Source organism: Colletotrichum truncatum, assembly GCF_014235925.2.
Source record: "Colletotrichum truncatum strain CMES1059 chromosome Unknown Contig_0002, whole genome shotgun sequence".
In the NCBI taxonomy this organism is placed as follows: domain Eukaryota; kingdom Fungi; phylum Ascomycota; class Sordariomycetes; order Glomerellales; family Glomerellaceae; genus Colletotrichum; species Colletotrichum truncatum.
Window position 1 is genome coordinate 725,939 of NW_027222399.1, and position 23,180 is coordinate 749,118.

The 23,180-nt window shown below is 51.0% G+C and overlaps 8 protein-coding genes across 8 annotated transcripts; 4 read left to right on the plus strand and 4 right to left on the minus strand.

Annotated features, from left to right (window-relative positions):
• Positions 1-465: 465 nt before the first annotated feature.
• Positions 466-2,061, minus strand: CTRU02_203163 (microsomal dipeptidase; the record flags this gene model as incomplete). The annotated part of the gene is made up of 3 exons (XM_036727244.1): positions 466-1,455; positions 1,527-1,728; positions 1,793-2,061. 3 exons carry the CDS (start codon positions 2,059-2,061, stop codon positions 466-468), a joined length of 1,461 nt encoding a protein of 486 aa, XP_036581038.1.
• Positions 2,062-3,629: 1,568 nt separating this feature from the next.
• Positions 3,630-5,215, minus strand: CTRU02_203164 (transmembrane amino acid transporter; the record flags this gene model as incomplete). Its single annotated transcript, XM_036727245.2, has 5 exons — positions 3,630-4,052; positions 4,101-4,520; positions 4,553-4,737; positions 4,792-5,053; positions 5,111-5,215. The coding sequence occupies 5 exons, from the start codon at positions 5,213-5,215 to the stop codon at positions 3,630-3,632; spliced, it is 1,395 nt and encodes a 464-aa protein (XP_036581039.2).
• Positions 5,216-6,858: 1,643 nt separating this feature from the next.
• On the plus strand, positions 6,859-7,623 carry CTRU02_203165 (oxidoreductase; the record flags this gene model as incomplete). Its single annotated transcript, XM_036727246.1, has 1 exon — positions 6,859-7,623. The coding sequence occupies one exon, from the start codon at positions 6,859-6,861 to the stop codon at positions 7,621-7,623; it is 765 nt and encodes a 254-aa protein (XP_036581040.1).
• Positions 7,624-8,224: 601 nt separating this feature from the next.
• CTRU02_203166 (uncharacterized protein) lies at positions 8,225-8,657 on the minus strand (the record flags this gene model as incomplete). Its single annotated transcript, XM_036727247.1, has 2 exons — positions 8,225-8,352; positions 8,405-8,657. The coding sequence occupies 2 exons, from the start codon at positions 8,655-8,657 to the stop codon at positions 8,225-8,227; spliced, it is 381 nt and encodes a 126-aa protein (XP_036581041.1).
• Positions 8,658-11,357: 2,700 nt separating this feature from the next.
• CTRU02_203167 (salicylate hydroxylase) lies at positions 11,358-13,011 on the plus strand (the record flags this gene model as incomplete). The annotated part of the gene is made up of 6 exons (XM_036727248.2): positions 11,358-11,834; positions 11,890-12,170; positions 12,196-12,366; positions 12,417-12,526; positions 12,583-12,804; positions 12,869-13,011. The coding sequence occupies 6 exons, from the start codon at positions 11,358-11,360 to the stop codon at positions 13,009-13,011; spliced, it is 1,404 nt and encodes a 467-aa protein (XP_036581042.2).
• Positions 13,012-13,916: 905 nt separating this feature from the next.
• On the plus strand, positions 13,917-15,272 carry CTRU02_203168 (uncharacterized protein; the record flags this gene model as incomplete). Its single annotated transcript, XM_036727249.1, has 1 exon — positions 13,917-15,272. The coding sequence occupies one exon, from the start codon at positions 13,917-13,919 to the stop codon at positions 15,270-15,272; it is 1,356 nt and encodes a 451-aa protein (XP_036581043.1).
• A 3,434-nt stretch (positions 15,273-18,706) lies between these two features.
• CTRU02_203169 (Alpha-1,3/1,6-mannosyltransferase alg-2) lies at positions 18,707-21,348 on the minus strand (the record flags this gene model as incomplete). Its single annotated transcript, XM_036727252.1, has 3 exons — positions 18,707-19,625; positions 19,904-21,116; positions 21,171-21,348. The coding sequence occupies 3 exons, from the start codon at positions 21,346-21,348 to the stop codon at positions 18,707-18,709; spliced, it is 2,310 nt and encodes a 769-aa protein (XP_036581046.1).
• A 728-nt stretch (positions 21,349-22,076) lies between these two features.
• Positions 22,077-22,907, plus strand: CTRU02_203170 (enoyl-CoA hydratase/isomerase; the record flags this gene model as incomplete). The annotated part of the gene is made up of 1 exon (XM_036727253.1): positions 22,077-22,907. One exon carries the CDS (start codon positions 22,077-22,079, stop codon positions 22,905-22,907), a length of 831 nt encoding a protein of 276 aa, XP_036581047.1.
• Positions 22,908-23,180: the final 273 nt, after the last annotated feature.

The window sequence follows — 23,180 nt, forward strand, 5'->3', positions numbered from 1 at the left end:
ACCGGATGAGTGATTGAATCTGCTGAGAATGACCCCGCAGAGTGTTCAACGTTTATGTCTATCCTCTGTATGGTAGTTAGTTCTCTCATTCATGCATTTCTTATAGACATAACCAGATTCGCTGACATTGTACTAACTCCCCCTCAACTTAAGGATCGAATCGCCGAGCACGTCATCGCTTGGCTCAATGACGAAGTTGAGAACTGCCAACAATTGATCTCATGTGTTAGTTTGGCCGTTCTATTTCCGAGGCCGAAGGCCGGACCTTGGATCTAAATTTATCGGGAATATGCCCAAGCAGACGTATCTCGAAGTTCTCTACGCCATACTTACCTTTGTTTGATCTGAACTGAGTAGTCCAAGCTCCCAAGCTCTACCATAGCAGTGTTCCGGTAAGCTTGGCACAGCGAGACATAAACGTTTAGATTTGCGTATTGAACAATATTCTCCTGTGTCTCTTTGGAACTATACATTCTTAACCGGATTATGTTTTCCTTCGCTGTCCACGTTGAACATATAAGGCTTGTCTGCGGCACCATTTGTCGCGGCTTTTTCCCGGCTGCCCCTGAGCATCCAGGAAGAGTTTTTCAGTCCCTTGTGCCACTCTCTGCCTTCATACTCCTCTTCTACTGGCTTTTCACCAGAGGCCTCGATCTCTCTGGAGCGCTGTTCCACATCCCTCCACACACGGAGGATGTTCTCTCCGGCCAGTAGCCGTATCTGCTCATCCGTTGCCCCCCTTTCCATAAGAAGTTCCATTAGATTCGGAAATTTCGACACATCCTCTAGGCCAATCGGGACGTATGGAGTTCCAGAAAAGTCACTGCCTATGCCAACGCAGTCCCAGCCACAGATCTCCGCGATGTGAAAGATGTGATCCACTACATCGTGGATGGTAGCTTGGTCTGGGTTCTTCATGTTCAGGAAGCGGTTGACGAACACTGCCATTACAATACCCCCATTCCGCTTAACAGAACGCAAGACGTCGTCAGGCGCATGGCGTAGATGAGGCTCAACGGTATAAGCCCCTGAATGTGAGAAGATGACTGGTGCACGCGCGACGCTGAGGACGTCTCTCATGGTTTGGTGCGAGACGTGAGACAAGTCCACCATCATGCCTAATCGGTTCATTTCCTTGACAGCCTGGTACCCCAACTTGAAAAGGCCACCATCTGGGCCACCTGCCGCCACGGTGGATGCTGAAGTTCCGAAGGCATTGTCACAGTTGTGCGTCAAGGTGATGTATCGTGCACCTAGATTATACATTTGCCGAATGGTTGCAATGCTGCTGCCTACTTGGTGGCCTCCTTCGATGCCAATCATGCTCGAGATGCGGCCTGTTTTGAAGGCTTTTCTCGCACAAGCAGCCGTGTCGCAGTACTGGAGATGCTGAGGATGCTCTTGGATGAACCGCCGAGTGACATCAATTTGTTCGAGAGTGTCCCTAACTACCCACTAGTTTTTCGGTTTCAGCAAGATGCTCATTCAATGCGGCCTGACTTTTTTTTTTCCAAGTTTCAACTTACAGATGGGTCCTCGAAATGTTCTTGTTTGGTATCACAATCCACGTAGACGCTCCAGAACTGACCGCCTACCATGCCTTGTCTCATACGTCGGATATCGGTATGGCCCAGCAACTTCTTCGTCAGGTCAAGCTTTCCATCGTAAATACGATTGTGCAACTCGATCCTCAGCTGCCACGGTAAATCATTGTGCCCATCAATTAAGCTTCAAGGTAGGATATCAGACAACGTTTCCCCGGGTTTTAGAGTGAAGGTAGACTGGTACTTACGGTGTAGATCTGAGGACCCTTCTGGTACGTTCTGTGTAATTGGTAGGGTCAACAGGGCCCTCGCCAGGCCACAGAAAGCTCAAGGGGCTGAGAATCAGAGCAACTCCTGCAGCAAGTAATGGGTACCGGAACCGAGACCAGAAACCGGGCGCATGCGCCTGTGAACGAACGACAAGTGAGCCCTGGCTAGAGGCTTCGTGATTGTTCCCGGACGGGATCGATTGCGACCGTCGGACTTCTTCCGGTGCGGCCGGCTGGATGTCTGCCATTTTCGTAAGTGGCTCACAAAAGGCGCGAGATTTCCTGGAAAGAACCTGGAAAACAGACAATCGAATTTTCTTGAAAATGTAACGGCAGGATACAGATAACAGTCTCTAAATCAGGCATGAAATCGGAGCTGGCCCGATGCAATCGGACGCAGACTCGCGGAGAAAAGTGGCTATCTCACTAGGGGCGGAAGACGTGCGATTGCGTGCTCTGGTCTAACGGCTTAACGAGGCAGGATGCTCTCCACACCATAAGCACAATGGCATTGCACACAGTCTTGGTCAAAGATGGTGGAACGACTTGAACTCCTTCTAAACCGCCTGATAACACCGATTACAAATGTAGAGAGACTCTTCAGTAATGTGAACAAGAGTCACCACAGGATCGTTTGTCATTGGGAGTATATTCACATGTTGACGCTGGCTGGAATAGTACGGGGAATAGTACGGGGTAGTGATTGAAAACAACACCATTGTTGAAGTTATTTGATCTTGGCTCAACTCGTTGCTGGTATCGCGTTCTGAGCGAAATAGAAGCAGAGCTGCGACGCGAAACAAGTACAACATGATGATGATAGCAAGTCACCAGGACCATCACTTACCTTTCCATGTTCTGAACAAGTCGCAAGACTCAACAAAAACAGAATAGGGCTTTGTCATCACAGAAATCACCTCCTCACAATGCAGTAAGTCATTGAAGACTGGCGTTGGTAGAAACTGTGTTCGGCATGTATTGTAGCTTGTCATCGTGGCCAAGGGTTTGCGCTGCGCTGAGCTGGGCTCGTAAAAATGCGAAAAAGGAGTGCCAAACAAACGAGCCAAACGCGGAGGCCTCGAACGTAAATGTACCCAGGCCAAGGTCTCCACAGGATCATCAGTATCATAGACAATCCAAGATAGCTGAAGAGATGTGGAACATCGTAAAGTCATTCTTCCAGAAACTCGTCCTTTACGAGATAAATTGACCAATGACCGGACCTAATGTCTCGTAATGAATGGCTAATACGGAACGATAGCTTCGTTTCCCACCGGCGTATCCGGCGTATTTGGCGTATTTCGCAGCGAATACTGCGTATCTACCATGTGTAGCTTATTTTGTCGATAAGAAGAAAGGGTAAGTAACCCCGTCGGGCAAGTGGCTAGACTGTTTTAAAGTCTCGCACGGTTCTTGTAGGCAGAGGCTGTAACCTTTGAAGAGCATGGCAATCCAAAAAGGAATCTATCCGCGATCGAGTGGGGCCCTCCAACGCCTCAGTATTTGAAAGCCGGTGTAGAGACCAATTGGACAACATCAAGCTTTTTAGACCACGCTACATTCTCCGCAGTGTTATCTGGGGTTAACATGGGGGATAGATTGACGTCGTACGGACTTGTCTTAGGATGGCGTAGTGGAGTAAGATTTGCTGGCTATCTGTTATCTGTGTTCGCACTCCTGTGTGTCTGCGGTATTCGCACGCCACCACTTTGAGACTTTGTCCATCAGCTGTCACTTATCTCTCGATATCAAGGGCAAATTTCGGTGACAGTAAAAATAGTTGTTATCATAGGGATGTGTTGGCATAGTACATGTACTAAACTGTGCCGGAGTTATCGGCACATGACCAGACTGCTGAACCGCCTGATTTCTTGTAGTCATCGATGATGCCCACGATAGCACTGTAGGTTCCCGCAATCATGAGAAAGGTTCCCAAAAGTATGACGAACAGACTCCAAACCACCATAAGTCGCCATCTTAATGTGGGGTTCTCCTTGCCCTTGCTCCAGTTGTCGTAAAGCCACATGCAACCCATCGGCTGGAAGGACATGAAAGTTCCTAGAAGAGCACCAACAAGAGAAATGAGACTGTTGAAAACCGGAATTCCGCTGGCAACTAGATACGCCACCAATGTGGTTCCAAAGGTAGATCCAATCCAGGTGACCCAGTGAATGACGCTATTGGCAGTGAGGTGCTTCGATCCCCGAAGAATGCGGACAAACACATTCTTGCTGGCCAGCTGTAAACGCATTAGTCTGTTTCTAAATTACGAGGATGGGACCCTTACGTGGGTGACCAGGGTGGAAGAGGCGAGCAACCCGGCGAGGCCGAGACCATAAGCGACCTTCTTGACCAACGGCCCAGCGGATCCGAGGGCGGGCGAAGACACGTAGGATCCGCAGTAGTAGTATACAACAACGCCAACTGCGACATAAACAGCAGTGACGACACTCTGGCAGAGCAGCAGAGCACGAGTATAGTATCGTGGATCACGCATTTCTGCGGCGATTGGGAAAAAGGCACCGGTGCCGGCGTACGAGAAGACGATGGATGATATGGAAGCAATGGCTTTGGTAAAGCTAGGGTTGTTGATGATTTTGTAGTCAGACTTGAACTCGCCCGTTTGAGGTGCAGCAGCTGGACGGTCTTGAATGCCGACGGCGATTGTCACGGTAAAGACTGTCCTGGATGTTAGTCTTTGGTATGCCTACTCAGAAACCTTGGAAACTGACCAGAAACCATAATACTCGCTACACCGACCCATGCCAGCCAGCTCATTCGGCCCAATGTCCGTATACTCGAGAGACCAAAGCTCGCAATGGCAGCGATGGCAACAAATACTGCAGTGCAGGTGCCATGGTGGGATACGGCATTAAGAGCTGTGGAAACTCCAATCATCGCTGAACTGGCAGTAAAAGTGAAGACTGAATTGTTAGTTCGCACAGTCACATCAGTCAGACACAATGAGGAGTACTTACATAGAACAAAGAAGCCCCCAAAGACTTCACGTCCAATACGGCCGAACAATAGATCTCCGACATCATCCATACCGTACACTTGCGGATGGCTAAGTTTAAATACGCCAACCATGTAGTCTGACCAAGTGGTAATACCGGCGATGGAGCATAGAATTATCACGCCTGGAACTATTCCAAGAACATGAAATATGGACGGCATGGATAAGACGCCGAGACCAATCTGAGTCTTCATCATCAGAATCGATGTCCCTAGCCATCCAACCTGCGATGTGTAAGCAGTTGCTCTTGTTCACTTCGGAGTCTCTGGGGGTCTGTGTACGTCGCGGTAGTTAGGGCCGTCCGTCGTGATGTCGCCAAAGACAGCATCGTGGGTCACCGAGTTGTCTTCGAGTACTTGGCCGACAGTGAAAGCCCCAGGGGCCATCTCGTGCGAATCAACACCATCTTTGGACGATTTCTTCATGATTTCAATGACTGGTAAATGTAAACGGGATGAAAAGAGGTGACAATGTGGGACGGCAAGGCGGAGCCCGGGGTTTCGAAGTGCCTAATATATGTTTTTAACGCCCCCTATGGCGCTGGTATTCCACACGACCTTGTGGGGGGTTTTAACTGACACATGTCCTAGCTTCCTGTACGTGTTAAAGATGCCGCACTTGTGCACGAAGTATGCCATGGTCGTCAAGTGCACATCATGGTACTCTATTGTTTTACAGTCCTACCTACTCAACAGAAGCATAACCATGTTTCAACATCAAGAGATGAATGTCAAGACTTCGAAATCCTGAGCAGAGTTACGAGTTCCCTTTGAACCATTCTTCACGATTATTTCCATGCCAAGAGACGGAGAAATCCGGGGCTCAGTAGCATTGGCACTCCGAAGTCGCTGCCCTAACCGAGAAAACCCCACTTAAAGGAAAGGTCAGCCAAGGACAAAGAGGAAGGGGTGGCAGATGTCTGCGAGACAAACATCATACAACTGCCTTCAGGGTGGTAGGATATCTTAGTTCGCTTCGTTACAACCTCTACGCCTGATACACTAGATAACACCAAGTTATACCCTCATCTAGCTCTTCCCCGCACGGCTGTAGCTTTGCGAACCATCCCGCCCGCTGTAGTCTGGGGAAGTGGGACAGCGTGCACGTCCCCTGGCAGCGCTCTGTCGCCGAAGGCTTCCTATTTCCTCGGGCTTCTCGACAAGACATTCCAAATCTAGTAATCCTTGCTCCAAATGACACTTAGCATAATTACTGCTCACGCTATCTCTTTTCGACTAACATCAATCCCAGTATTCGGATTAACTAAGATTCAATGAGGAAAATGAGTGTGCTAATGCTGAGCGTCGGCGAACCAAGTCTAAAAGAGTAAAGTCAGATTGGCATCAGGGAATATGCAGGTTTTCTTAGATTCGACGGATATTAAAAGAGCCCTGTCCTGTTTAAGCCTCGTTGAACCGCGAACTTTTCATCCGCACACAGCTTTATCGTCTTCAGGCGTGTTTTCACTGGCTTTCTACTGAGTCTGGAAGACACTGAAAGCAGCTCCAAGATTGATATTTCTCAAGGACTTATGTAAGGACTCTAGGGAGTGGCACTAATGTAGACGAATGCATGGAAGAGTTCGTGGCTCTGAATTTTCTCTTCAGGCTGTTGTATAGTTGAACACACAAAATCGTTCACAATAAGCTGTGTTTATTCGTATTCAGCATGATTGTATCGTGGGATGTTGTTGGTCAGCAACAGCGGCCTCTGTCAGCAGTGTGCAGACGTACTTTCGGTCATTTCGGCCATAGGCGACTCAGCGTCAGCGTAACGCCTTAACCCCGACTGGCCGTCACCACCGGGCCGGCCATTATGGGGCGCCAGAGCACCGCCGACCGATGATCAATGACGTCCACCGAACCACTCAGGTTAATATCTTGGTAGTCGAAGTCGGATCTCACGGTGAGTATTTATTCAGTCCAGTTGTTCCCAGCATCTGTTCGTTCACAACTTCATACAACGTAAAGTAACCTTGCAGCTACTTTCACGTACGGACTCAATAAAGTCACAACTTAACCTCGACAACATGGCACCAAAAGGTCTCGCGATACTTATCGGTGCTGGGCCGACTTCAGGTGCTGGCATTGCCCGTATTCTTGCTAGCCCTCAACATGGAAATCTCGCAGTCGCCATCCTCGCCCGGAATGGAGATAATCTCCAGAAGCTTGCCAGCGAGCTGAGGACTTCGTCAAATGGTATCATCCACCCTTTTCCGACAGACACTCAGCCCGACAACCTTCGACGTACATTCCAGCAGATTGCCGACCACCCAGACTTTAAGGATCTCAAGTTGAAGCTTTCAATCTATCACGTTAAGCACTCGAGCAGGAAACCCTTCCTAGAAGAGACTCCCGAGGCATTCAGCGACAGCATGAACACCTACACCACCGGCGCCCTGGTGTTTGCTCAAGAATCGCTGAAGCTCATGTACGCTCAGAACGGCGGCCAAACGTTACTTGCCGACACGAACGGCGTGAAGAAGGGTACAATCATTTTTACCGGTACACTCGGTGCCATGCGCACAAATCAGCAGTACGCAGCGTACGGAGCCTCTCGTGCGGCCGCAAGGATGGTTGCACAGGCAATCGCAAAGGAACACAGCAAATTCGGCGTCCATTGCGTTCATGCCATTGCCAACGGTGGAATCATTGACGCGGAGAACGAAGACACCACTACTGGCAAGAAAATGAAGGCGGAGGACGTGGGCGAATTGTATCACTGGCTTTCGCAACAGCCTAGCTCCTTGTGGACCCATGAACTGGATATGCGACCGGCCCAAGAGAGTTTCTAAGAGGATTGAAGGCGGGTTAAGTTGAGTATATCTTACGCGCCGGATTGACTAGTCATTACCTTTTATGAGCGTTCAATCGGGGCCAGGGGGTTATCAATGCGGTGCCGATTCGAGATAATGCGGTATGATCTCTGCTGTTGACAATGCTATCGACCTAGATGCGTAGCACAAAGGTAATTTTACTAGAATTTATACGTACAATTATAGTGTTCATAATGTACATTAAGCGTTAGTGATGGTTTTCATTTCCAGCGTCAAAATGCTTCGTGTGTTTGTACCATGACAGCAAGGGTTGTAACATCTATGCCCCCGCAGGTTGGATGCGATGAACACCACATCTTACCTTTTTGGAAGTTAATCACCACCAACTCAGATTCATTTAGATTTACATTTGGCTTTGGTCACAATTATTTTGATATATCTCCTGATGAAGCTCGTACGTTTGGCCATCTGATGAGCTGTACGGACTCAAGTACTTCATATGTAAGTCTTGTCAATAGCATTTCGGGAACATAGTTGAGCAGATTATACAGTTGTATTGATACACATACTCGTGTCTTAAGAGTATGATCACGCTATGCTAAACATTGATTGTCGTTGCTCATTTCTTAGCCGGGTTCCTAGGTCCATCGACTGCTCTCTCAACGGTACCCGCGATACCACCCTTGCTAGCATCAAACTGGCCGCCAATCACACCGTCCTTGGAGAAGGGGCCTCCGACCTTCTCGCCTGTCATATTTGGTCAACAATTATCCAACCCACACATCATCGAAGCGCTTACCGATCTGGCCAATGTTACCGTCCGGGTTGAATTGTCTGCCAATGGCACCCTCAGAGGAGATGACACTGGGCTTAGCAGGGTTGGTGTCCTTGTGCTGACCGGCGGTCTCAGCGGTGTTGTGGAGAGGGTTGGTGGAAGACATTTTGTTTTTTGTTGACCGAGATAAAACTTTGACTTGAGAGTTGAAGGCTGTTTGTAGATTTCTGGATAATTGATCTGGTGAGCTGCATTGAAATCTGTGTTTCTGGTTCATTCAAATACTTTCTTTATAGAGCTGTCATCGATATCAGCACGTCATCTTTGACGCATCGCATGCAAGCCGTATGACGCCTAGATCGGTTAAGAAATGATGACATCATGAAGGCACAACAACAATCGTTTCGGACTTAGGACTACCTAATGACGAGTCTACAATTCCCCAGGACTAGGAGTACGGACACTTTGATAAAGCCCGCCGCATGCAGAGATACGTCAATACTGGCTTTCTTGGAGTGTTGCGAAGAGAAGTATAGCTTCCGACCCCACATCACCTTTGTGGTGCGCGGGATTCGGGCGGTAGATACTCAACCCAATCTTTTAAATGATGAGTAACAGAGGCTTGTGTTGACATGACTGTTTTCTCTCATTCAGGTGGCCACTTTTTTATGACGACATGATATTTTATACCTTAGGTTAGAAGGTTCAACGTGTTCGGCAATTGCGCCACCGGCCAGGTTTACGACTGAAGAGCGTTTCCTTGAGCGAAGCCTTTTGCAGAAACTCAACCACGTTCAATAGCATGGTCTTTGTACAAGGCGGCCAATCTCTTTATTTCTGCCGAATGCTCCAGTTCGCCTTAGAATACATTGATTTGAAATGAAGTATCCAGGTCTGATGAGATTAATCTGGCAGATATAGAGTATTTAGCGGAGGTTCTGTTATGGAGTTTAGCATCTTCATTGACGATATCTGATTAAGTTCGAATAAAGTTCACAAAAGCATATTTTGTAGCTTGTTAAAGATAAATTGTGAAAGCCAACAGCAGATGACCTTCTCTTTGTAATTGCTAAAGATGTCCTTTGGATGCAAAGCTTATCTTGCTGTTAAACAAGATGACAATGTAAGAAACTGTCTCTCAACTTTGGGCACTAGCCCGACGTTTCGGGATGGCAGTAAACCAATACACTAGTCTTTTGGTCCTGTTTGGTTATGACTTACTTCATTTCATATGTGACTGAATCCTTGCGTGATTTAAGAAAATTTCACTGACGCCGTAGGGGATGCAGGACTGAGGCGTTCTTCGCTTTTGTTTCTTTGAGTTCCGCCATCGAGTTCATCCAAGATAGGTTGGATCATCATTCAAACTTGGAATCGACTGGAGTAGATACTAGGTAGAAAGGTTTGCTTCTCCACTGATCCATCGTTCCAAGTTCAAATATTCAGGTTCAGGCTCAATATGTTGTACTGGTGCGAGGAAGTTACTCGTAACGCCTCATCAACACCATAACACGCAAACCAGACGATAATCGCGTCACTTGGACAATTGCGCGCGATTGAAAACTATTAGTAATATCATTCACGGCGGTTAATTCCCTGCAAGAGATCCGAGCGGAAGGTGGCGTCACTTTCCGACCTCGCGATATCACATGACAAGAAACAAGGCCATGATCAGGTATCACCCACATGCCCCGTGTTGTATTCAAGTTGCACCTTTCACAATACCGCAGATCTCTGTGTTTGTTACCAATGCATGGCTTCTTCTTGGATCACTTTCAGAATTCGCCACAGAGTACCAGCAAGGATTCAACGCGTACTAGCAGAGATATACACCTGCTCTGCAGTCAGATGTAATCACATGCCGATGAATACGTTGGAACCACAATGATCCTTGGCCTGAAGGTGAAGAGGGATTCCAGTCAGGCTTTGGCTGTCTTGTTATCCAAAGTAACTTCACTGACGAAGGAGTTGCGAAAATCGAATGATAAACGCCTCAGGCATGCTATCCAAAACCATGAGAGCATACTTCTGATTTCGGGTCTCTGATTTCTGTCTGTCAAATCTTGTGACTTTGATAACGAGGGCCTCGGCAGTCTATAATCAAGTAAGTCCAACAGTCGGCCATCATATGCACTCCTTGCTTACCGTGTTGCCGAATTCTCAGCGGTACAAGTAACGGAGGTTGAACAAACCGGCCCGACATCTTCCTCCGTTTTACACAGTACCACAACTTCACACTCCTCTAACAATAGTGACCACATATCATTGCATTAGTGTCATTAGCAATACAACCCATGTTTCGAGAAGGCTCCGACCAGAGGGAATTCAGCAGCACTCGGCATTCCCGCTCGACATCTCAAAGCGGGGCGACGAGCGGCATTCTTCAATACGACAACAATCTACATCCGCAAACACTTACGTACGGACATGCCACAGCCGACCCAGTAGAACGTGCCATGAAGCCCCGCCAAATGCGGCATAGGCTGCATCAAATGCTTGTTCTTCGGGGCCCCTGTCGGCCGGGACTCTTTGCCCCGGTCGACTAATCCACGTCGTCTGCGCGAAATCTCGCCCAAAAAGGACCCCTCCCCCGGCACCTTCATAGATGAAGCTGAGTGGTAGTTGTGAGAAAGCACAGGTTGAGGGATGCATTGTGAGCTGGAAACGGCATTCTACGCCGATAGGGCTTCGGGGGGGATGGGACGTCCACATCTTCATCCCAGGGCAATTCCCGGGTGCCCCTTTTGAGAAAGAATACCCTTTTTGCTTGCTTGCTTGCGGAGAGAACTGTGTTGGCCCGCAACACGGGACAGGCATGGTAAACGTGACATGTCTGCTTGCCCCTCGGCCGAAATCTGGTCTGTACCCTCGCCGCCCTCCATTGCAGCACCTTTGTTTCTGCTTTATACTACCCAGTGATTGGCTTTGCAGACGTGTAATAGTTGATCTTTGCCATCAGCAAAGTTCACAAAATCTCATGGCTCCGCTCAAGATTCTCATCGCCGGCGGCGGCATCGCAGGTCTCTCGGCAGCCGTGGGCCTTCGCCGCGCTGGCCACGAGGTCCACGTCTACGAACGGTCCGCGCTCAACAATGAGATCGGCGCCGCGATCCATGTGTGTCCCAACGCCGCGCGGGCGCTTCTCGCATGGGGTCTCGATCCCGTTAAGGCCAAGTTCGTGCTGGCGAAATGCAGCTTCCGCGCCAAGGGTGACACGCTGGAGAAGTTTCACGTCGGCACGGAGGATTACATTGAAGAGCGTTACGGTGCGCCTTGGTACTTTGCGCATCGTGTGGATCTGCATGAGGAGTTGAAGAGGTTGGCAACGGAGCCGGAGGAACAAGGTACCGGGTATGCTGCCAACGGATCGGCTACGAATGGTTCGAATGGGCATACGAAGACGGGACTAGGGCGTCCTGCTACTGTTCACTTGCAAAGCGAGGTGACAAACTATGTAAGTGGTAGAAATGGTGCCAGTGTTGAGAATTTCAATGGCTGATGATTGATAGGACCCCGAAGCGGCTTCACTAACGTTGGCTTCCGGGGAGACCATCATCGGTGATGTTGTCATTGCCGCGGATGGTGTGCACACCATTGGTGTCGAAGCCATCCTGGGATACTCAAACCCAGCGGTGCCTCAAGGCCACTACAACTTCTGCTTCAGGTTTCTCATTCCAGCGGCCGATATTGAGGCAGACCCGGTGACAAAGTTCTGGACCGAAGACGACGATGGGCGCATGAAATTTCTGGTCGGAGACAGGAAGCGTCTTGTCTCGTATCCTTGTCGGAAGTATGCAGAAGCCTGGCATGGAATGGCGATCGTGTTATGCTAACATGAGCAGCAATGAGGTCCACAACTTTGTGGCCATCTTCCACAACGACGATATCGAATCGACGAAGAAGGAGGACTGGCACGCGTCTGTTGGTAAGGAGAAGTTGCTTGAAAGATACTCTGACTTCCACCCCAGTGTCATTGCCATCTTGGAGTGAGTTCCTCAACGGCAAACCTATGGAGATAGAGTCTGACACTCCATAGCAAAGCTACCGAGGTGAAGCAGTGGACTTTGCTCTATCGCGCTCCCATTCCTACATGGGTCAAGGGAAAGATGGCTCTGGCTGGTGACGCAGCTCATCCCATGCTACCTAGTCAGTCGGCACTGTGTATCCTGTCAAGAGCGTAACATATTGACGAGCAACCGCAGACCAGGGCCAAGGAGGAGCTCAAGGCATCGAAGACGGCGTTGCTCTCGGCATCGCACTTGCTTCCGCCGAAGCCAAAGACGTCGAGAAAAGACTACGTGTTTATGAGAACATCCGCAGAAACCGCGCCAGCGTAATGCAGATCTTCAGCAACGCGGGACAAGAAGAGCCGCAGCTGATCCGGGAGGAAGCGTCAAAGTATATTCCTGCAGACAAAGTGCCGAGTGAGTCAGCCATTGATACAATGTGTCTCACATTTACGTGGAGAGCTAACGACTTGATTCATAGAAAACCCCGAGGAATTCTTCGCGTACAACTTTGGATATGACATCATCCGGGATAGCGTCCAACAGGTTCAAAAGGTGGAGGCGTCATTCGAGCTGCCATCGTCATTCTTCCAAAAGGTGCCCGGAAGGGGCGTTTATCCGTGACAGGTCGGCGAATAAGCTCATAATCTGATCTGGAATCAAGCTCAAAGAATCAAGCTCAAAGTTTTCGAGGCTATTAGCGGTGCGTGACATGGCATTGATATCTCGAATACCAGGCGGTCAAGGCGGGAGGGTGATGTGGGAGCTAGCAAGATCCTCCTAGTCTAGGCTGTTCGGACCCATAAACATAACCAATTAAAATCAACAACACAAAAGAACTAGACTCTTGACAGTGGGCAGACCGTGAAATATGCTCTAGAAGCCGTTCTGCAGGTACCTGGAACTTTTCTTTCGGGGGCATGGTATACACGCATGGTGTTGGACTTACAGGGCACTAGCGGGGCCGGCCCAAGACAACCGGGAAGCTTGATGCCTGACCGGACTTTACTGGCCGCCCATTTTCAGGCGAAACAAAACACGGCACCGGCACACCACCACCCCCAGATATCGTATCTGGCCAGCCCACGGCATCGGAATGGTCGGTGGCCGAGGCGGTCAGTAAAAGGGAAAAAAAGAAAAAAAAAGAGCACACGAGTCTGCAGATCGCCAAGATTATCCTGCATCTTGGGGCGCGGCTATCCGGATGCGGCTCCACCCATACTCCCCCTACTCCTCCCACCACCAATCGCTTCTACCTACAGGCGGGAGCTCTAGCTGTCTCTCCAGCTGTCTTGCAGCCGATTTCTGTGTTCCTGTTTCTGCCCAGGGCACAGATGCAGCAATCTGGACCACCTCGGGCATGAATCTTTGCTGACTTAGGTAAACATACTCTCTCGCTCTCTTTTTATCTCTCCCGGATTCTAAGTGCCCCTCTCTCTCTCCCCCCCCCAAAAAAAACTCAATCCTCGAGGTCCCGTTTCGTGGACAAGACATTCTCTTATTCTCATCACACAGAATCACGGCCAAATATGCGCAGATCGTCCTTTTCAGACGACCCCATTGTACCCCCCTCGCGGGAGTACTTGGAAACCCGGGGCTACTCGACCTCCTCCTCATCTTCGTCAGCCCGGGATTCAAAATGGGATGTGAGCGATTACTCCCTCAGATCGTCAGCTAGAGGCCAAGAAGCATACTCGTCGTCAGCACCCAGACCCCGCTCGCGATCACGGTCAGCAAAGCCGTCCCGCGATGTGCCTCGCAAACGCAAATCAAGCGACGGCAAGAGTAACGGCCACAGCAAAAGCAGCAGCAAAGGCGATAGCAAGAGCAAAAGTGACAGCAAGAGCAAAAGCAAGAGTAAAAGCAAAAGCTCCAGCACCGAGTCCGGCTCGAGTTCCAGCGCTGCCGCCGTGAGCAGCAGCAGCAGCAGCAGCAGCACCACCACCGTCGCCACTACGAGCGGCAACGCATTCAACGTCTCCCCTACCGCGCTCTTCAATGGCGTCCAGTCCGCCTTCAATGTCTTCTCATCCTTGCCCAAGTTCTCTGGCTATTCCGCCGCCGCACCACCCAACGGCGCCACGTCCGTCTCTTATGAGCTCGCCCTCCCCGACACCCCGGTGACGAACCTCCTCAACCCCTCCAACTTGCATATCCCAGCATCACAAGAAGTCCTCCAGAGACGCCTCGCAAAGAACATACCCCGCCACGGCAACGCCTATGTTATCCTGCTGGTCGGCACTCTCCTGACGTCCCATTGGCTCGTCCTCGCGGCCCTTTTCGGCGTTGTCAAATCCGGCCTGTTCATTCAGTCGTACAACGGCCGGGATATCGCCCGGGACCTGGGCGTGAGGAAGTATGCCTCGAGCCAAGGAATCATGTCCGCTTTCGCCGGCGCGGCAGTTTTTGTTGCTCTCTGGGCATTTTCGTCACTGTTCAGCGTGGTCACGACGCTGGTGAAGGTCGCCACCCTCGTCCTGCTCCACGCCGCCTTTTTCGAGCTCGACGAGACGCAGAGGCCGATGAGGCCCAGAGTACCTAGCGGTCAGTCCTCGCTGTCGGCTGTGCCGACGCAGGAGCCCGCGGGGACACCTCTGACCCCACAAAACGCAATTGCATGGGCGGGACAGCAGATCCGGTCGGTGAGCGAGAGCCACCTGGGTGCTGCGCCCCCGAACGGCTGGTTTGCCGCTGCTGAAGGGTTCACTGGCGGAAGCAGAGAGGAGTACGCCACGATGCCGCGGTCACCGCAGCCTGCTGAGCCGCCGTATCCCCCTAGCCCGCGCAGAGATGAGTATAGCGGTCCCAGGGATGCTGGAGGCCCTTGGGGAGGTCATTTCGAGTCGGGACGACCTCAGAGCTTCGTGTCGGGTAGGTCGTATTGAGTCTGGAAGGACAGTATTTGAGTCACGAAGTCAAGTCTTCTCCAATTGATATCGATGCTTCACTGGAATGTTGGAGCGGTTGAATCTAAGATGGCGCTAGATAAAAATAGAAACGTCACGTCCCAAGCATGCCTTGACAACTGTCACCCATATGATTCCGGCGTAAGGAAGTTCCTGGCTAAATGGAGCACGATGATCCCTGGACGCTGTTGACAAGCTAGCAAAGCCACTCAATTTGGGAATATGCGGATTTTCTCACGATCAAACAGCAAAACTCTCTCTACAAGATCATTGAGGCTTCTTCCTCACGACCAGAGACAAGCTCCAGCCCGTAACGAAAAAGAGAGAAAAAAATCAGAGCCTGTCAGACGTCCATCGACACCCACCCCGTCCGCGCGCCCGAAGGCAAGACCGCAAACGGGGACGAGATCATCACCGCTCTCTATACAGCCAATCAACGAGGACTGGCCGCCATCCTTGCGGACAGGGCGAGAGCAACCGAGAATTCTTCACTCTAGGGCGTCGAGGATATAACTCATCAACCAGGGTGGGATCTGTGGCTCCTTTAGGGAACCAAGAGAGGGTCGAATACTATAGAAATGATTCTCTGAAGTATTGTCGACATAAGGAAAAAAAAAAGAGAAAAGAAAATCCTAAGAAGCGCGGTGGGAGGTCGCTCTTTTATAGACGCTGGCGGACGGGAAAGAGTGGGTCCGAGGCGCGGCGCCATCAGTAGAATTTTCAACCAATAAGACGCGGAGATGGTGAAAAGGAGGTGGTCGGGTACGTACTCCACGCTGCCTAACTGGCGCCGCAAACTCTTCATTTTAAGGGAAGGAGCGGATTTTGGTTCTTGCAGAGGTGCCTGGGTCTTGAAATTTTCAGGCAAACAGGCAAGAGCAGAATTTTTCATCCTACATCTACAGGTTTTGCTGGGGTGATGGTTAAGATCTGGTGCTGCTGGGCTGGCTGGGCTTGGTGGCCGTCTCAGAGATACTTTGAAGCCTGATGCCACGGCAGATATGTTGGTTGGCCAGGAATGTCAGAGCATATCTTCAGTTCAATACATTACTTGATGCATGATTAGGAAGTCTACTAACCAGCTTGACGCTTATGTGTGCCATGACTTGGGCACATCCATAATAGAACCAACAGTTCCAGTAGAGATCTGTGTCGAGAATCGCCCTCTTTTTCCAACCGTGGACTTGACTTCTGCATCCCACCAGAGCATGAAAGCCACATGGGACCAGAGGAGGTTTGCGATGTTCATTAAACTGGGTATGAGGAAATTCGCGGCGTCACATGTGGCCCGGTCTGCTCATGGGTCACCTGCAATTGAAGTTCAACTATCTAGCTCAGCTTTCTTGATGCTATCCGTTCTGCCTAGAATATTTACATCGCACGAAAGTCTCGGTGTGCGGGCAGTCCCCATATGTCTGCTCTCAACTTGCTAGAATCAGTGTTCACCAGTCCTCCCTTTGTCAACCAGCCAATTTTCTGTTGACTAAAATTTGTTGGCAAGTTTTGTTGGCATCAAGTGCGGGCTTCTTCCCACTGCACATCTTCCAATCCCAATGTGAAAAGATAAGCCTCTGGAAATTTGCTTCCTTTTGATTCGGAATGAATATACCTGCTAGCATGTTGTCTTGCCGGCTGCTTGGTGATTTTTCAGTCGAGGTTAATGAGGCGCGAGTCACTGAAAAGAGCCTACGAATCGCCGCCATTAGGTTTCGAGATTCCAGATGGAGAGACTTGGGCCTTTTCTTTGGGGATTATCTTGAGAAGTGACTTTTCGAGATCATCCGGGAAGGCCTGGTGTGGATAATCCGTCCCAGCTGTCAAAGTCCCAACTGTAAACAGAAGAGCATGAGTCTTGGAGTCACTGGTTTTTGCCAATTTTGTAATCTCTCTCCATTTCGGAAGTCCAGATTCATATTCGGAAAAGATGAGGTAAAACGGGCCTCCTTCTATTCTGTTGTTTACGAACAGATCTCCTCGGGTTAATTGGTCCACTTGCGGTGGGGTAGCGCAGAACCACAAGCCGTTAATTGAAATCCGCCATTTGACCAAGTCTAGATGCTCGCAGAGATGGTCGAACAGTTGCCCCGGCGTATGGAAATGGTCAAGAGTGGTCTCAAGAGTGACGCGGCACCCATCCTCTAGACACTGGGGCTGTTCTCCGAGATGTGGAGTTGTGCTAGAGATAGTATCCATGAATTGCTGAAGGTTGCTTTTCTTCTCAATCTTGCGCCAATAGACCAAACAAGAAGCTTGATCTTGGATGAAATAAAGCTCCGTCTTTTTGCCAGCTAAGATGGTCTCATCCTTCGGGAGTGAACAGTCGTCCACTGCCATCTTGTTGTCCATCCTAAAAGTAGTTTTTTCGTCTTGACTTGTGCCGAGTCCTTGGGGTGCTCAACTAAGAGTATATGGTGAGCGCAGTGAATTGCTGACTCAAGATCTGATATGGAAATTGAGGCGAAGAAAATCAAAGTCCAGTAGGGGTAAGGGCGGAAAGAAATACCCCAGAAGGTAAATGAAAAGAGGTTATTGCGAGGCAAGGCATGATGAAGTAGAAAGGAAGGAGCTTGCTTATTTTCTCTGGCTGTTAAATGAAATGGAAGGTAGAAGCATGAGAGTGAGAAATGTCGACGAGGTATGGCAGTTGCTGGAGAGAAAGGTAGAGTTATTGTTTGGAGAAAGAAGCCAGACCGTTCGTTTAAAAAGGAGCGTGTTGGTTGGCTGGTGAGAGGTATCAAATAGGGGATAGAGGAAAGAACGATTGTTGATCCGAATCATCAAGGGACAAGAGGGAAGGCGCGTATGGAAGGGGCGGTAGAGGTAAGCAGAGGGACTTTCAGTTGTGAAAAGCTTGGTGTGATGTTGATCTTGAACTACTCAGATAATTGCATGAGGCCTTAGTAGATAGGTCTAGTTGAGTCTTTCCATAGACCGCCGAGTAACCGAAGCAGTGAAGGGGCGAAGTTCGACGAGCAACGAGAAAGACGTTGATTGATATGAGCTGTGAGTCCTCGAGGCTGGCAAGTAAGATGATGCGAGATGGCTTGATAGTCCTAGTGTATTAACTCTTAACAAAAAACACCAAGTCAGTAAAAAGCTCTATACAACGGCAGACCGGAGAGATGGTTTATAGTACAAACCTGAAAGTATTATAGGCTTCCTCGGCGTTGAAATGTGACGCATATAAGCTTCAAACGCTCATTGTGCAAGTCTAACGGGGACGTCACGACCTTGATGACGAGAAACCACCGTCCGTGTAGCACTTTTCCTAATGAACGTAAGACAAAAAGAGTCAAAACAGAAATGGCCATGCGTCAACGACCTTACCAAGTCATCATTTCCCAAGAAATAATGAAACCAGCACCAAACATACTCTATCATGCCAATCACATAACTTAACCTACACCCAGAACTTATTCACGATACAACCCCTCCTCCAAAACCCACTCCTTCACCCTCGCCCCAAGCAACCCCCTCAACCCCTCCTCGTCCCCCTTCCCCGCGGCCTCTCTCACCCTTGTGCTACTCACAACCTCCTCGCCCTCCCTCCTCCCGCTCACCATCTCAACCCTCTCCGCCCACTCCCTCCGACCGCCAACTTCCTCCAAACCGCCATCCTTCAACTTGTTCAAATACGCAACCTGCTCCTCCTCGCCACCCCACTCATCATCCGTCCTCATCGTAATCCTCAACCTCGACCGGCCCAAAAACGGATCGAGCGCCCTCTGCATCGGCTTCACCTCCTCCTCACCTTCTCGAGCAGGAGGCACAGAGGCAGTGTAATACTTTGGATTGAAGATCCGAATGAGCGTGTCGTACCCGGCAAGATACACCTGCTCCGCGTCCCCCGGGTAAAACCCCTCGTCGGCAATAGCCTGCGACTTGTCGTGGAAATACGGCATCGTAGTGAGCCCCAAATCGACCTCGACATCCTCCCGCAACTCATCCAGCAGATCCCGCGCGAAAGCGTGCATGAGTCCCAGGCGCACAGGGAACGCGACTGGCTTCGGCGCCTTGTCCGCGTTATTAACGGCCAGCAGCAAGAGAACTCTCGCGCCTGCGCCCGCGCCGCCCGTGGCGCGGGCGGCGGAGGCCGCCATGCGCAGGTGAGCCAGCGTCGGCGGGTTAAACGACGAGTCGAGCACGACGAGCTTGGTACTACTACCCCTGGCCGCGGCCGAAGACTGCCGGGGACTCCTCGGCGCAGGGAGCCCGTCGTGTGCCGGGAGTGTGCAGACTACGCGGAACGCATCCTTGGAGGTCTGGAACGCCGTGAGGGTGCGGGAGAAGAATTCGACCAGTGCTTTGCGGGACATGGCTTCTTGGTTGGTTGTGGACGACATGACTTTTTTTCTTTTTCGGGTTTCCCACGAGGTGCTGCTTGATGTGATGAGTGAGACAAGAGCTACGGATGTCACTGCTAAGGGGGGCGGGATCCAACCCCGCTACGTGGGGGTTCAGCAAAATGTGGGGTAAGATGGATTAGTGTCTTAACAGAGGTATATTGCAAGAATGATATCAACATTTGCTCTGGTATCGTACAGACTATGTAGACTATGTAGGTATAAATGGGGTTACTGCGCCTTTTCTTTTTCTTTTTCTAAATCCTCTTCTTCTCGGGAACAAGCATCTTGGAGGTTAACAATCCAAAGAAGAAGAAGATGCCGATACCGAGGAAATTCAGCACGGCGTTGATCCAGGGCGGAACGCGCTGCTTCGCCGTCAACTCGTCCAGTATCTTGTCGATCCGCTCCGCCATCTTCTGCTGCCCGAAGCCGGTGCGCACACGCTGCACGCCGTCCCTGCCCATCTTCTCCAGCTCGGCCTTGCTCATGCGGTTAAGTACCGTGTCCATGACCTTGGTCCACTCTTCTACCTGATCGGGCTCCCGCAGCCAGCCCGTGACGCCGTCCATGACAGTCTCCTTGGGACCGCCAGTATTGGCAGCCAGGACGGGGACGCCAGCCAGCATTGCCTCGAGGGGGACGATTCCAAAGTGCTCGTTGGAGGGCGTGTAGACCAGAAGCTTCGCTGACTTGAGCAGCGAGTCCTTAAGGCTGGAGGGGATGGAGAGGAGGAATAGAACAGGGATGTGCTCCGGAGCGGAGAGCGCCGTGATGATGTTCTTGGCCGTGAATGTCTCGAGTCCGTGGTCCTTGGCCAGCTTATCCAGCTCGCGGTGATAGTAGTAGTTCTCCGCGCTGCGCAAATCATAACCTCCCGCAATCACCAGCCTCGTGCCCTTCCTCTTGTCCGCGGGGATCGCAGCGAAAGCCTTGACAGCCAGCGCAATGTCCTTCTTGCGCTCGAAGCGGTTGATGCTGAGGATGATGTTCTTGTCGGTCCACACGGCCTCCTCCTCGCCCTCCTTCTTGTCGGTCTTGGGCTCGATGTCGACACAGGGGTACACGACCTTGAATTCCTTCTTCTTCGCCAGCTTTGGCCAGGCGCTGGTGGCGACGCCCTTGGTGAAGCCAGAGTTGACGGCGATCTCGTCCGCGAAGCCCATGCTCCACTCCTCGATCCAGTCGAAGGGGATGCGGTAAGCGCGCTTCCACCACTGCTCGCGGCCGAGAGCGAGGTACATGTCTGGAAAGTGGCAGTAGAAGAGGATGGGAGCCTTGGGAATGAGGTATTGGAGGAGAGGAAGACCGGCGGAGAGCTGGTCGACGATGAAGGCATCCGGGTTGAGGGATTGGAGTTCGCGGGTGACATAGATGTGGAGGAGGAGGGTGATTTGGCGGAGGATGGCGCAGAGAATGGTCAGACGGCCAAAGATGGATTGGGGGAGCCAGTCGCCGTGGACGCGGACATCGAGGGTCCCTAAAATTGTCAGCATTTAACACATGATCATGACTCCAAATAGATGGCGCATACCATCGCGAGCTTCTTCGAAGCAATGCCCCTTGTCGCAGTGGCTCGTAAAAATGACGACCTTGTGGCCGCGGTTCTGCAGGCCAACAGCCGCATCGACAACAAGTCGTTCTGCGCCGCCAATTCCCAGGTCGGGATGGAAGAAGACCACGGTCCGCTTGTCGTCGTCTTTTTCCGCCATGGTTGGTGGGTAGTTGGGGTGTGTGAAGCTGATGTGCCTCTGCCTCTGTCCCTTCGCAAGAGGACAGAAATGCGACTTGAGACGAGCAAGCGGGACGCTTCAAACTGGGGGGTAGCTCTCAAGAGGGAAGCATTATGATTGGTTGATACCAGCTGAATCTTACGTAAGGGTCGCGACGGACTGGGGGACCACTGAGATGATAGTGGAGTTTAAGCGACAATTTAACGATTCCGGGGTACGTCAGAAGCGCTACAGAAAGCTGGGCGCACCTTTACATGTGAAAGTGCGTCGCGCGCGTGGTGAATGCGGACGAACAGCAAAAGCCAAAATGCGAGGCATCCTTCATTGGAGGGAGGACTAGCGCCTGTGCGGAGGTTCCCCCCGTCAGTTTAGAGTTGGCGTTGGCAGGCCGAGCAGCCGCCGTGGAAGGGTCACAAACAATGATTATCTATTCTCCCCTCGCAATCTATTTCCCGAGCCGAGGTCTGCATCGCTTAGACTTACGGCTGTCATCCTTCAACCCTCCCAAGACACATCACCACCCGCAACACTTGATATTCAATTCAAATAGCATAAAAGATTATATACGACAACTTGTACCAACACTTGGAGACTGTCATCTGACATCTGTCATCCGAACACTGTTTTCTTCTTACCTTTTTCCACCTCGTAAACTCTCCTAATCCCAAGAATCTCCACCACAGCTGAACCATCACCAAACCCTCACAATGTCATCAGCAGCCAAAACCCTCTTCACCCTCCCCGTCCCTAAAATGGACTCCCACCCAGGCGGCACGATAACCTGCACGACGCCAGCCCCGCAAGTCTACCTCCTAACCTGGTCGTCGCCGCCAGACAACCGCCTGACGACGCCCTTCTGCCGGGCCTTCCTCGCCGCCCTCGACATAATCGAGTTCTCCCACCCGCCAGGCGTCCTCGTCACCACCTCCGCCATCCCGAAATTCTACTCAAACGGCCTCGACCTCGAACACGCCTTCGCCACCCCGGGCTTCTTCCCTGACCCGCTCTACCGCCTCTTCAAGCGCCTGCTGACCTACCCCATGCCCACCCTCGCCCTGATCCCCGGCCACGCCTTCGCCGGCGGCTTCATGACCGCCATGCACCACGACTACCGCGTCATGAACCCGCAAAAGGGCTTCCTCTGCATGAACGAGCTCGAGTTCGGCGCCCCGCTGAAACCCCCCATGTCCTCCATCTTCCGCATCAAGTGCTCCCCCAAGATATACCAGGAGATCGTCCTCGAGGCGAAGCGCTTCCCGGGCCCCGCGGCGCTCGAGGTCGGCCTCGTGGACGCGCTCGGCGGCCTGGACGAGGCTCTCAAGTTCATCGCCGACCGCAAGCTCATCGACAAGGGCAAGTCGGGCGTGTACGCCGTGCTAAAGATGGAGATGTGGCGCGAGAGCGCTTTCGCGCTGAGCAAGGAGAACCACGAGGCCGAGGAGGAGAGGTGGAATGCGAGGGAAGACCTCGAGAAGAAGCGCGTGGAGGAGGGCAAGAAGTTTGTCGAGCAGTGGAAGGCCGGCAAGGCCAAGTTGTAAAAAAAGAAAACTGTACTCACGATTGAATGAATGATTATATATATATATATATATATATTATATATCTAGGATGATGATTTGACTGCACAAAGTACGTGTGACGATGCCACGTGGGGGAGGGGGAAAGGTTTGAAAAGCATACGCTTCTAGAGATCGTGTATTTTGTTATGTATGATTAAAAAGAGACGCTATTCTGACTAGCCTTCCCAATCGGACAGAGGGGGTATCATGGAACGTCCATCAAACACCTGAAATGCAACATCGCGGCTCTTT